Raw genomic sequence first — 14,263 nt, 5'->3', positions numbered from 1 at the left:
AGAGAGCACGTCAGAAACAGAGGACAGGGTGTGTGTGTTCATTTGTGTGTTCATCTGAGCCTCATTGGTCTGTCACTGCTCGTCAATGTCAGAGACGACCAATCAAATCAAAGTAGGCGGGCTTTATGTTCACAGACGCTGCTGAGCGCGAATTTTAACAGTGCGACACGACCATTTTTTACAGTCTATGGACTCGACGCGTACGGTCAACTGCGAGATAAGATGTAAGTAGCTAAACTTAACATTTCATATTTTACTTTTTTTAGGTCATAAATGTTAAACGAATGACAAAAAATAATCAGGCAAACTAATATAGTTTTGTCTAATTTCGCCATTTTTAACTGAAAATAGGCCTATACACTCATGTAACTCATGTAATGTAATAATTAGTTTACAAGAAACATTAACAAAGCCGTTTTCATCATGTTAGGCACAAGATTAATAATGAATGTGTACATGTTGAGAATATAATACAAATTGTAGCCTTTAGTAAATTAAAAAAATCTCAGCTTTAGGAGGGGAAGAGAAAGGGAGGAAGAGACTGAGAAAAAAAGGAAGAGTGATGGAGATGAGAAGAGAGGAGGTATTGACAAATAATCTGCCCACTGACATGGTTTTAAAGCTATTTCTTATCCTTTTTTTTTTGGTCTTCAAACGTCTTGAAATGCACATATCAGAAATAAAAAATTTGAACCCCCTACCAATCTCAAATTTAGGACCTCTGTGATTATAAAGCCCTGTCTACGGGCCCTGTATTAGGCATAAGATCAATAATAAATGTGTAGCCTACATATTGTGAATGCATTTAATAAACTTAATTACCTTTAGTAGCTTTCAGTAAATAAACGCGTCTGAGAAAATGATTCATAGGCAAAATCAACCTATTAGTTGACCCTATGTTTACTTTCTTCACTGACAGACAAAAATGAAAAGCCTATATCAGTCAAAGCTCAGCTTTAGGAGGGGAAGAGACAGGGCAAGAGAAAAACAAAGAGAAAAAAAGTGATGCTGCTGATGATTAGAGAAAAATTGTCAGCTGCCCACTATCCAAGTTTTTTGGCCTTCAGAACATCTTAAAATGCACATATGTAGATCAGAGAAATCAAAATTTTCTCGGGGAGACCCCGAACCCCCCTATTTGCCCTGCCTCACATTTGGGACCACAGTTATTATAAAACCGTGCCTTTGCATAATGAAAATGGTTAATAGTGATCTTTAGATCCTAAACTAAAGTGTTACCTTTTTTTATAATTTGTTTAAAAATCATATTGGGGGCTTAGCCCCCCTAAAATGAAAATCCTAGTGACGCCCCTGGTAAATAGAGAGACCTATGCGAATGAATACATCCAGCAACAACACCTTCAACGCTTGGGAGACATTCTCATTAGTGCAGCAATGGGGGATGTGTACAACTTGCTGTGAACTCGATCAGAGCGGGTCTAAAACGGCAATGTCTGTCAACACTCGTGGGCGGGGCCTGTGGCTTTAGTGACGTCACTAAAGCCACATTCTGAAAACAGGTCGTTAGGAGACACTGCTTATGATTTATGGGGATTTAAAAAAAAAGAAGTGAGTGGATTATTATCACTGTAGGGTACGGTTGTGTACACACACTGCCAACACACATTTATGTCCAAACACCTTACAAAAGTGAATTTTGCATAATAGGTCCCCTTTAAAAGTGTAGCCTAGTTTTTTTGGGTGAAGAAAAATACAGTTTTGAGTGTGTGGCATAGAAAATACTGGCCTACTATATGTCATGCAGCTGTCGCTTAATTAGTGCATTCTGTCACCGTTTAAACTGCCCTGTCAATATTGTCACAGAACAATCTGGAATCCTCCACATTTAATTTAATTTAATTTCCTACTGTTTCGGAGAGAAATATGCGGGCACGCTGATCTGCCAGCACTGGGTCAGAGAACTCTCTTTATGTTTTCAATTTCCATAATGATGCATTTACAAGTTAATGAACAAACGTATCTTATTCTTTACAAAAGTTCACAATGCTGTTGCTGATGAAACATAATGTGGATGATTGAATAAATATCTTTTCGTCAGGTTACTCAAACCCCTTTATCTAAACCTTTGAATTTAATCGTCGAAAACGCACATCCGCCGTGTTTGTAGTTTTTAATCACCTTTTATTCGTGTTTGTTGTTCTAATCGAACCCCAGTTCAACGCCCAATGGGTTGTGGGCAATATTACCTCGAGTGTGCACGGATTTGCACACATAGACATAATAAATACATAGTATTTATAAATAAATAATATACTAAATATTACTATTTATTATGTCTATGTTTGCACATCGGACTCTAACCGGAAAAAGTAGACCATCTGGGTTTGGGTTTTCCCCTGAGATTCTGGGTTTTTCACCTGAGATTGCCACCACTAACCTATGACCAGATATTGTTTTGTGGTCTGGATCAGCACGCATTGTTCAACTGATAGAGTTAACAGTGCCATGGGAGGGTGCTGTAGATGAGGCACATGAGAGGAAGAAACTGCGGTATGCTCATCTGGGCACTGAAGCAGAACAGCGAGGATGGAGAGTCCAGGTTTATCCGGTGGAAGTGGGTTGTCGAGGTTTTGTGGCACACTCTACAACCCGGTTCCTCAGAGACGTCGGATTCAGCGGCCAAGAGTTGCGTCGCACAGTAAAGAACTCATCTGAAGCAGCAGAAAGGAGCAGCAACTGGCTGTGGTTGAGACGGAAAGATTCTAGCTGGCTGTGTACAGGCCGCCACGCTACGGTTTCGTAGTATTCTTGAAAACTTGAAGAGTCTGTTGGTTTATTTGTATAGGTTGTATAGTATTTACAGTCATTACGTTCCTGTGGATATTGCGTGAATGACGGGTGGTTGGGCAGATATTGTGTTTTGCGGTAGGTGGTATGCCATACGGAACCGTTGTCCACTGAAACTGCATATTAAAGCACCAGTGGGGCTCGACAGCCTTAGTCAAACGGGTTGGCGCGTATGGTTGGGTTGCGGAGAGATTGTGAGATTGTGGTTAGGTCTCAGCAGCAGGAGGGATGTAGAGGTCAGTAAGCTGGGCTGAGTTGAGTGGGGGACGGAGGGGGGTGACTCTGGGACGCCAGAGTCACTGTCGAGCCCTCTTGAGGTGTCGTGGGCTAGTCAACCAAACACTGAGGACGGAAGGTGCCCACTTGAAGACCCTAGAGATGTCCCCTACTCGACTCAATCCAGACGGTTGTCGTGCTGGTCCACTAGGGAGACCACACTGTAGTTGCAGCCGTCGCGTGTGCTGACGCGCCAAGTACACTGCAGTCGTTAACGCCGGACAGAAGGGGAGTCACATCACCACATGGAAAGAAGCATAAATGGATGAAGCATAGTTTACTGTAAAGCTACGTCTTAGTGTTGCTTATCTTGGCGAAAGCCGAGTACAAATCAGCATGAAGTTTTAACATCTACTCTCGTGTAATGGAAATCAAATAATAATAATACTATGTATTTATTATGTCTATGTTTGCACATCGGACTCTAACCGGAAAAAGTAGACCATCTGGGTTTGGAATACTCATTTCAACATACTATGATTTGGGACACACTAATTCTAATTTCGAATACTATTTAGGACGGATAGTAGCCTATGTGAATTGGGACGCAGCAAAGGTTATTTTGTTATTCAACGTTGGAGCCTGATAGCCCCTCACCCTCGATATGTAATTAAAACGGAGACAGTTGAGTGCATGGCTAAATCCGAAATCGCATAATTCCCTACTATAGTAGGCGAAAAACAGTATGTGACAAAAGAAGTATGTCCGAATTCACAGTACTCATAAAAGAGTCTGCAAAAGCTGTCCGGATGACCTACTACTTCCAGCATATATCCCATGAGGCCACGGGAGAGGGGTTATATGCCCATGACAACATGGCGGATGTAGTACATCCAAATTACAGTCATACTACACACATTCATACTATATAGAACGTACTTTTTTATTCGTTGTGAAGTAATTACTTATTCAAAATAAGTACCTAGTCAAGAGAGTATGCGATTTAAGACGCAGCCCTTGGCAGTGTTTAAATTTAAGTTTACATTTTTATGCCCTTCCCTTGCTAACTTCCCTCTGTCTCATTCACTCAGATGTACGTCATTGCTTACGTTGCACGAGTGCCCACTAGTGGCGAAACCCTTGAAATGTTAAAATGGAACGCACTAAGCCCTTGATCACTTAATTGGAATCTGCAATGGATGTTTATTATTTACTAAATATTAAATTTGTTTTACGCAGCATTCTATAAGTCTGTATGGGCTGTTGAAGAAAATATAAAAAAACTACACAAATGGAAATAATAACAATACAGTAAACTATAACAGTCAGCTTAAGCTAGCCACAAGTATTAAATTTAGTTAAATCACTCCAATATCATACACTAGATTCGTGTGGGTAAATTAAGCATGATCTGCCTGAAGTGTAGGCTACGTGTTGAGTAGACTCACTCCCTCTGTCAAAATCGAGGAGTCGAGGGTCTGTCCAAATAAACTTCCCTCGTCCACTTGACGAAGTTGAATGAACTTCAAAATGGCGACGGGGATTCCCCCTTTCTTTTGCTGTCTATGGATTCCCCCGAGGGTAAGTGCTTAGGGAAGTTCACAACTGTATGTCTAAAAGTGGAGTTAAACGCAGGCCATGAAGTGTCCAACAAGTGCGTCATCCGGGTATTTAAAATGTAGCCTTTTAAATTCTATTTTCAGTGTGAAAACACTACTCGCACTATAAAACAAAACGTCATAGAATGGTACATTAGTATGCGAATTGGGATGCACTTATTGTGTACTGTTTTTTCCTTTTCCTTTTTCTTCTTTTTTTTTTTATTGTGTGAAAATGTGTGTGGCTATAATTCAATGTTACGGCAATCACGACAATAAAGTTCAATCTAATTCAATAAGGAGTTCAGGTCAGTGAGCAGAAAAAAAAAAGTCAATAAAGCAAGAAAAGACCTCTATACAGAGAACATCCATAAATAACGTTTTCCTTAATGGGAACGTTAGCAAAACGTTATTAGATCATATTTTTTTGTTAGCTGGGATGATTGTCAATAAAAAGTATAGTTTTGAAACTTATACACTAGCAGTCTGGATCGTTAAGATTTTTTATGTTTTAAAAGAAGTCTCTTCTGCTAACCAAGGCTGCATTTAAAAAAACAAAAAAAACAAAAACAGTAATATTGTGAAATATTTTTACGATTTAAAACAGGTGTTTTCTATGTGAACATAAAGTAAAGTGTAATTTATTCCTGTGATCAAAGTTGTATTTTCAGCATCATTACTTCAGTCTTCAACGTCACATGATCCTTTAGAAATCATTCTAATTTGCTGATTTGATGCTCAAGAAACATTTCTCATTATTATCAATGTTGAAAACAGTTATTCACATTTTTATTTCAGGATTCTTTGTTGAATACAAAGTTAAAAAGAACAGCATTTATCTGAAATCCAAAGCTTTTGTAACATTAAACACTACCGTTCAAAAGTTTGGTGTCAGTAATAATTTTTTTTTTTTTTGGGGGGGTAAATAAATAAAATAAATTAATACTTTTATTCATCAAGGATGAATTCAATTGTTCAGAATTGACAGCAAAGACATTTATAATGCTACAAAAGATTCTATTTCAAATAAATGCCGTTCTTTTGAACTTTCCATTCATCAAAGAATCCTGAAAAAAATTGTACACAACAAGATTGATAATAATAATGAATGTTTTTTGAGCATCAAATCAGCATATTAGAATGATTTCTGAAGGATCATGTGACGCTGAAGACTGGAGTAATGATGCTGAAAATTCAGCTTTACCATCATAGGAATAAATTACATTTTAAAAGATATTAAAATAGAAAATAGTTATTTTAAATGTCATAATATTTAACAATATTACTGTTTTTTTTATCAAATGGTAGTGTAAATAGAGTGAGAGAGAGAAAAAAACAGTTATAATATAACATACATTTTAAAATATGATTTACATTTTAAACCATACATTGTCAAAAACCATTTTGGACATAAAGTACCATAGTCAGGAACATTATCAGTGTGCATGACCCTACCATATGATATTTTGAAAGGTGAAAAACAGAATTTTTACATATGATACAAAGTATCATATGGTATACTGTAAAGTAGTCTACCACAGTATTTTTAAGGGACATGAATAAAAAGATATAAGGTGCCATAGTGTCATAGTGTGCCATAGTGAAGCTGCCATCTAAATACCATGGTAGCTTCACAGTACTTTTTTCACATCCACTGTCCTTCTCAGCTGTCAAATATAGCAGTAGCCTTCCATGATGAGAGGGACAGTTTGATTTGCATGTGGAAACATTGCTCGCCATGTTGCTTGTTTGCTGTTTATGCTGCCGCATTGACGCATTGGCATAATCTAATGAGGTTTCAAGACGATGATCACAATGATGAGAATGACCGTCATTATGGCCACCGTACTCATGAGGAAAGCTTTGCACAGTGGCGAGCACAGTATGGTGATCAGCACAGACCTCTCTCTGGCCGAGGCGCGCCCCCCCACCTCTCCTGCCGGGTTCCCGACGTCTAGGCTCTGGCTGATGGTGTGTGTTAGAGCCGGGGCAGAGCTGGGCACTCTCTTCACCTGCAGTTTGCCTTTGTCGCGATTAAAGCGGATGCTGTAGACGTGCTGCATGGCGGTCGGGAGGTAGGACAGCACCGTGGAGTCGTTCGCAAGCTTGGGAAGACCCAGGTCTGGTAACGGGGTGTAGGCACGGCACAGCGGGCACTGGATGGTGTTGGGTTGGGCGGACTTCACGTTCATCCGCGCTAGACACTCCAGGCAGAAGGTGTGTTTGCATTCCAGTACTTTAGGGGTGTTGAAGATGTTGTTGAACTGGCAGAAACAGATGGCGCACTCCAGATCGGGCAGCTCGCCGTCATCCGCGTCTGGTTTGTAGGGGTCACAGAGGTGGTTCGGGTCAGACTCCATGACAGAGGGGGGAGGTGAGAGAGAGGGAAGTCAAAGGGCATCCTCAAGGTCCATGATGATGTGGCATGTCTGGAGAAGAACAAGAAAAGTTTTGTTTCATGGATTTTTCTTGTATTTTCTACCACCACCCACAGGAAAAATAAAACAACAACAAAAAACCTGGCATTATACACTGTGAATATTGTTGTCTCTGTGACTAATTGCTTATGTTCCTCTTTTTTTGTCAGTGGCTTTGGATAAAAGCGCCAGCCAAATGCATGAATGTAAAAAAACAAAACCCAAAGACACCTGGCATTGTACACTACGCACTACGCTTTGGATAATTTTTTTTATAATAATAACTGGCATAGCCTATACACAATGAATATGTCCTTTGCATAAAGGCGCCTGTCGAATGCATAAATGGAAATTAATAATAATAATAAAAATAAAAAAAATAAAACTGCCATTGCACACTATGAATATTGTTGACTCTTTGACACATTGCTTATGGCCTTCTATTGGAAGATGCTTTGGTCTGTAAAAGAAAATTAATTAAAATAAAATAAAATCTGGGATTGTACACTATTAATATTGTTGGCTCTTTGACATATTATTACTAATTTTCGTTTGTTGAAAGTTGCTTTGGATAAAAGCGTCTGCGTCTGCTAAATGAATAAAATAAATCAAACCACATAATTTCATTTAAAATGAAATAATAAATCTATATTTTTTAATTCAATTAAAAACCTGCCATTGTACACTACGCATATTTTCTTTGGATACAAGCACCTGTCAAATGCATAAATGCAAAATAATAAAAAAAATAAAAATAAAACTGGCATTGTACACTATGACTCTTTGACTCATTATTACTTATGTTCTTCCGTTGTAAGTTGCCCCAAATATAATACACTAAGACAAAAACACTTTGCAAACATTTCCCAAATATACCCTGAATTCGAATCCATATCAGACACACAGAAACTCCCATATTTACTGGGAGAAATGCCCAAATGTGAAATAATTGCTGGAAAATATATCTCCTCATGCCATGAAATGAGGACAACCAGTGGAACCTCAGATGGATAAATAATTGTAAAAAATTTTTTATATACTTTTTTAATTTTTTATTATTCAGTTTTATTTATCTACATATATGTTTGTATATGTCTATTGCGTTGGCAATATTGTGCTATTTTACACATTCGTGCCAATAAAGCTCATTTGAATTCAATTGAAAGTTGCTTTGGAAAAAACTGTCTGCAAAATAAAAAACTACAAATAAAATCTGTGGTGGATTGCTTATGTTCCTCTGTTGTAAGTTGCTTTAGATAAAAACATCTTCTAAATGCATAAATGTAAATGTTAAAATCAAATAAAATGACATTTTTGAGATTTATGAGCCCTGCATATGGTCATCATGGTGTTTTGGATCTCTTTGCTTTTTAACCGGCCTGGCTAGCAAGGCCTTCATGCTCAACCAGCTTCAGTAGAAATAACATGCACAGGTTGACCAAGCTGCAGATTTGTTCTCGTCCCCCATCTACAACTTTTGCAGAGAATGTAGTACGATTGGTAAACAGACTTGTTTGTTGTTCTACCGACGCTGACCTGTTCTCAATAACAGATTTGCCTTGGAAATTATTATAGGTCTCCATCAAAGAACGGCTCAAAATATGCAAAGCAGCAGAAGGGTGTCCCATTACTGACGCCCATAATGCAGGCAGAACGGATTGGGTTACTTCATTAGAGGTCCACTTAGCCTCATCTGATCATAGTTTACATTTATGATGCCAGTATAGTCAAATTTGATACATTTAAATGTAGCTGAATGTTTCAGCATTTACCTACAATTTGTTTCTCATTCTACAGACATATATTGAGTGGGTTTCTAATGGATTTGAGAGGATTGCTGCATAGTGTAAAATGCAAATAGAAAGCAGATAATCTATTGCCTTAGTTTGGTTTGCACATGCTCAAACAGACCGGACAAATAGACTAACGCCTGGTTTCACAAACAAGGCTTAGATTAATCCAGGATCAGGCCTTAGTTCAATTAGGGCATTTAAGAAGCTTTTATAAACGGGCCTTAGAAAAACATTACTGGTGTTATTTGATACTTGAGCCAAAACAATGGCACTGACACATTTCATAATCAAACATGCATTTTAGTGTGGGACTAGGCTTAAGCCTTATCTTTGAAACCAGGGGTAAGACAGTTTCCATTCTATACATTTTCCAGCCAGTTGATAATACCTAGAATATCAAAATCGACTGCTGGCGGTAGATCCTTTTCCTATTTAGCACCAAAACTTTGGAACAGTCTTCCTACCATTGTCCGGGAAGCAGACACACTCTGTCAGCTCAAAGCTAGATTAAAAACACATCTCTTTGACCTAGCATTCACATAATACATTATAGACTTCGATAATTCAATGTTAGGCTGCATAGATTAGGTCAGCCGGAACTGGGAAAACTTCCCTTAAATCTTGATGTACTCGTTACATCATAAGAAGAATGACATCTACGCTAATTTTAGTGTCTTTGTTTATCCCGAGGTTTTCCCGCAGCCTGCCGGATCCAGGCCGTTTCCAGATCTGACGAAGGAGCTTCGCCTGGACCCGATGACAACGCAGTGCTGAAGTGCCAACTAGCCTCTCCCTATGGAGGATCCCTAAACCACTCTACAGATAAAGCGTTGTGAATTTCGGTTCGCGTAACCCGAAGTGATAAAATAAAACAAAATTCTGTATCAAAATTTATAGGCAAGACAAGTAGTTTGTTTAGGCATGGGTTGTATGGAATTACAAACCTGCGCACATATTTTCAAAAGCACATAACTATAGAATCAATTCTGAATGTGCATGTGAACGCCGTCAGCGTTAATCACAGGTTCGCGTTTAAAGTCTGATCATTTCGACGGAGGTGAATCAATCAAAGTTAACTTTAGCTGGAAATAACATTATTCAAGAACCGCTATAAAACCAAAACAATCTCTGTTACCTTAAATTATATATTTACTTGACATCTTCAATCATCAAATGTTGAATATCTGATTTCAGACAACATACATGAAGGTTATGAGTATATGACTGAAGGCATAAGATGCGTAACACGTAAATTTCGTCCTTGTTGGTCTACAAGTTTGACGGCATGACCTCATCTAACCGCCACAGACATTGCATTTCAATGGTTGATTAATAAACTACGGGCTTTGAGACATATATATTGCTTGACTATTATCAAGTCAAGTAGAACATTAGAGCCACTCTAACGTGTTAATATCACCAGTTCTACTTGGTATAAAGACAGTAGACATAATGCAATGTAACACTTTATTTTGATGGTCCCATAAACATTCTGTTGTAGTGATGTAGTACTCGAGTCTGGTCTCGGACTCGAGACCGATTTCTGCTTTCTCGGACTCGTCTCGGACTTGTTCCTTCAAAGACTCGGTCTCGACTCGGACTCGACCCTTCAAAGACTCGGTCTCGACTCGGACTCGACCCTTCAAAGACTCGGTCTCGACTCGGACTCGACCCTTCAAAGACTCGGTCTTGACTCGGACTCGACCCTTCAAAGACTCGGTCTCGACTCGGACTCGACCCTTCAAAGACTCGGTCTCGACTCGGACTCGACCCTTCAAAGACTCGGTCTTGACTCCGACTCGACCCTTCAAAGACTCGGTCTTGACTCCGACTCGACCCTTTAAAGACTCGGTCTCGACTCGGACTCGACCCTTCAAAGACTCGGTCTCGACTCGGACTCGACCCTTCAAAGACTCGGTCTTGACTCGGACTCGGCATAGGCGGTCTCGTCCCTATCACTATTGACTAGACTTTGCAACTACATGTCAACGGACTCTCATTTAAGTATTAGCTTAATATCTTAATGTCACTTTATTGTGAAGTAACTTTGCAAGTACATGTCAACTTATTCTAACCCTACCAGTCTACTAATACTCTACTAACACTCTAATGAGAGTTAGTACACATGCAGGTGCAACGTTACTTATAGTCAACAGAATGTGCTAAAGGGACCATCAAAATAAAGTGAAACCAAATACACATATATTACATGATATGTAGATTCACAACTACTCACTCATCTTCTGGAAAGATGTCTCTTCTTTTTCTTTTTTTTTGTGTCCTGGATGTCGAGGCTTTAGTTTGCGTCTTTGTTGTCTTTCAGAGAGAATGAGATGCGTCGGCGTCTCTCTTTCTCTCTTTGGAGATCTACCACAGTTCTCCTGACATGTTTTACATAGAAAAACAAAAAAACAAAACACCAAGAGTCACTCTACCACTTTCTGTCTTTTCGCTCAGCTCTCTTTCTTAGTCTCTCTCTTCCACTGTGCTATAAAGAATGGCAGCATTTGAATACTGGAGCAGCAGGAGGAGGAAACACTCAGTCCGTAGTCAAATACAGCCGCCAGGCAGATCAGCAGAGTAAACTACAACCATGACCTGAAAGACAGAGAAACAAAGAGGGAATGGAGAATCCATACCTGATCTGAAAGAATGAAGTGAAGAAAAGCGTTCCATCTTTACTTCACTGAAGAGCATATTTTTTTTAAATAACCTTTAAAAAAAAAAAGGACTGTGACAGTATGACAGTGGTGACAATTTATGGTTTTGTTGTTGGTACATGTTTAAAAGTACAGAATGTTAGTATTTTAAAATAATAATCATAATCAATTCATAATAAAAGTGTTTATAAATGTATAAATGCACTGCCCAGCCAAAAAAAAAAAAAAAAAAGTCGCTGTTTGGATTTAAATGGGCAAAAGTTTATGATTGGATCATTATTGCAGTGGTTATTATGTTTCTAGCATGTGATATGGTTGGAAACAGTTCTTCTAACACTAATTGATGAAGTGTGTGGCTTTTCATTACTAAAACAACCATGTATGAAGACACATCATGGCCATATTCCAGGATGACAATGTCAAGATTCACCAGGCTCAAACTGTGAAAGAATGGTAATGAGGGAGAATGAAGAATCATTTTCACACATGAATCGGCTCCTCTGAGTCCAGAGCTTAAGTTCATTGAAAGTCTCTGGGATGTGCTGGAGGAGACTTTACAGAGTGCCGGACTCTTGGATTGTCAATTCAAGATCTTGAGCAAAAACTGATGCACCTCTTTTTTGGTAGTAGCTTTACTCTCAATCACAATACCCTCCCCTATTACCAATACACCAACTTATTGTGGACGGTTTCAAAAGAGTTTAACTTGGATATTCTATAAGCTTTTCACTTTTATTTTGCCTCTGTCCAAACCTCTTTGGAGTGAGTGTGAAGCAGCCATCAAAATCAAAACTTGTTTACTTTTACAAAACACGAGTTGTTCAGCAAAACCATTGGAAATCTTTTCTATGTAATGTTGTCAGTTTAGTTAGGTTGAAAGAAAATGAACAAATCGCATGTTCTTAAATTTAATTACATTTTACAAAATGTCCCAACTTTTCTGGATCTGGGGTTGTAAATAACCGATTATGATCAAATGGTAAATGGACTGCATTTATATAGCGCTTTTACAGACCCAATGGCCACCAAAGCGCTTTACATTTGCCTCACATTCACCCATTCACACACTCATTCATACACCGACAGGCGATCAAATCAAATATATTATGAGCTGTTAATAAATATCATGGTACTATCTTTTGATATGGTTTTGTAAATGTAAACGTGTTCGTATTGCATATTTTATCAACAGCAAAGATCAAGCTACACGTATTATTCCACAGATGCTTCCATGTCCTGTTGTGTCTGTATGCAAACAAAGAGCCAAAAAAGGACTCTTCTCATTGAACTGAAATAATTTATCATATAATGTGCAAATACATTAACATTTCCTTCAAATTGATATCTCGACACCACAGAATTTACATAATAGTCAAATAAACACATCAGTGTAACCTTTACATCCTTCTGTATCATTAAAACAACATGACACAGTATGGACAGTCCTTTCCGCTGTTTGTTCATCAATATAGGCTACTGCTAATGTTATATAGTGGTTGGAAAAAGTATTTGGACACTTTAAAATGCATGAATGTCTTGAAATTGCATTAGACAATGTGATGAACTACAACCTGTTATGTTACACTAAATAAAATACCAACTAAAAAAGCCTCAGAAATGCAGTTTGTTTTGAGAAAAGCTCTACTCTTAAAAATTAAGGGCCAAAAGGGGGTTTTCACAGCAATGCCACAGAAGAACCATTCACAAAGAACCTTCTAGCACTGAGAAAACAATGAGTAAAATTTACTTAATTGAAGATTTTGCACGAATATCTTTTAAGTAAATTTCACACATGGAATTAAGAAATATCTACTGTACTTAATTAAGTTAAGTAGATCAACAAAGAAAATAAGTTACTTTAACTTGGCCTGTTCAATTTTGTTTTAATTGAGTAATTTCTACTTTGTTGAAGTTTAGTACATTTTATTTAAACATTATCCCACTGAATTAAGACATGCTTTTGAAGTGAATGCTATACTTGGAACAAAGTAAACAATAAAGTAGATATGACAACATATCTACATAATAGAAGTAATGTAGAACCCACCCGAACACAGAGATCGCAATACTTACTTGGTACACAATACACAATAACGGTAATATTCGTTGGATAATTTTTGAGTATAAATGTGCGATTGAGTAGAAATTGAACTTCAGATGTCAAAAAACAAAAGCAACGATAAAACAGTGTAAATACAGCTGGAAAACAGAGAAAACTGCGACATTATTATTCATGTCAGAGAGTTGAGCAGGTTTCACTTAGTTTTATTATATAATAATATAATATAAGCTTAAATTGAGTACTAATATAGAATTTACTTTTTTTTTTTTTTTTTTTTTATAAAAGATATACGAACAATATTTTCGTTTTTTTTTATACTTTTTTTTGTGTGTGCATTTTTCATGGATGTCAAAGGTTCTTTATGGAACCATATATGCCAATAAAGACCCTTAATTTTTAAGAGTGTAGCAACATTTATTTGATATTTTGCATCTAAGGCAATGACATTCAGGCAGTTTTAAGTGTGATTTAAGTGTAAAAATACTTTGGGACCACAGTGCATTATGTACAAATAAAAGAATACATAAAACAAAAACTCTTTGGTTGAATGTTTGTGAAAAAAAAAAAAAAATCAAAACAAGGACATTTGTAAATCCATAAGGAATCAACACGGCCGGTGTTGGCAAGACAGTATTAGCTGGAAGAAGCTGCAATGTTCTTTTTATACTAGAACTAGTAGTAATATTAAAGGAAAATTATTAAACAACAA

The 14,263-nt window shown here is 37.7% G+C and overlaps 1 protein-coding gene across 1 annotated transcript; it reads right to left on the bottom strand.

Annotated features, from left to right (window-relative positions):
• Window positions 1-6,409: 6,409 nt before the first annotated feature.
• Window positions 6,410-11,453, bottom strand: LOC130088065 (E3 ubiquitin-protein ligase RNF183). Its single transcript, XM_056254665.1, has 2 exons — window positions 11,069-11,453; window positions 6,410-7,051 (listed from the first exon to the last, which is right to left on the bottom strand). Exon 2 carries the CDS (start codon window positions 6,980-6,982, stop codon window positions 6,410-6,412), a length of 573 nt encoding a protein of 190 aa, XP_056110640.1. The 5' UTR covers window positions 6,983-7,051; window positions 11,069-11,453.
• Window positions 11,454-14,263: the final 2,810 nt, after the last annotated feature.

This window comes from Rhinichthys klamathensis, unplaced genomic scaffold (genome assembly GCF_029890125.1).
Source record: "Rhinichthys klamathensis goyatoka isolate OS25496 unplaced genomic scaffold, OSU_Roscu_1.1 h1tg000114l_1, whole genome shotgun sequence".
Taxonomy (NCBI): Eukaryota; Metazoa; Chordata; class Actinopteri; order Cypriniformes; family Leuciscidae; genus Rhinichthys; species Rhinichthys klamathensis.
This window is presented reverse-complemented; position numbering and strand designations above follow the sequence as displayed.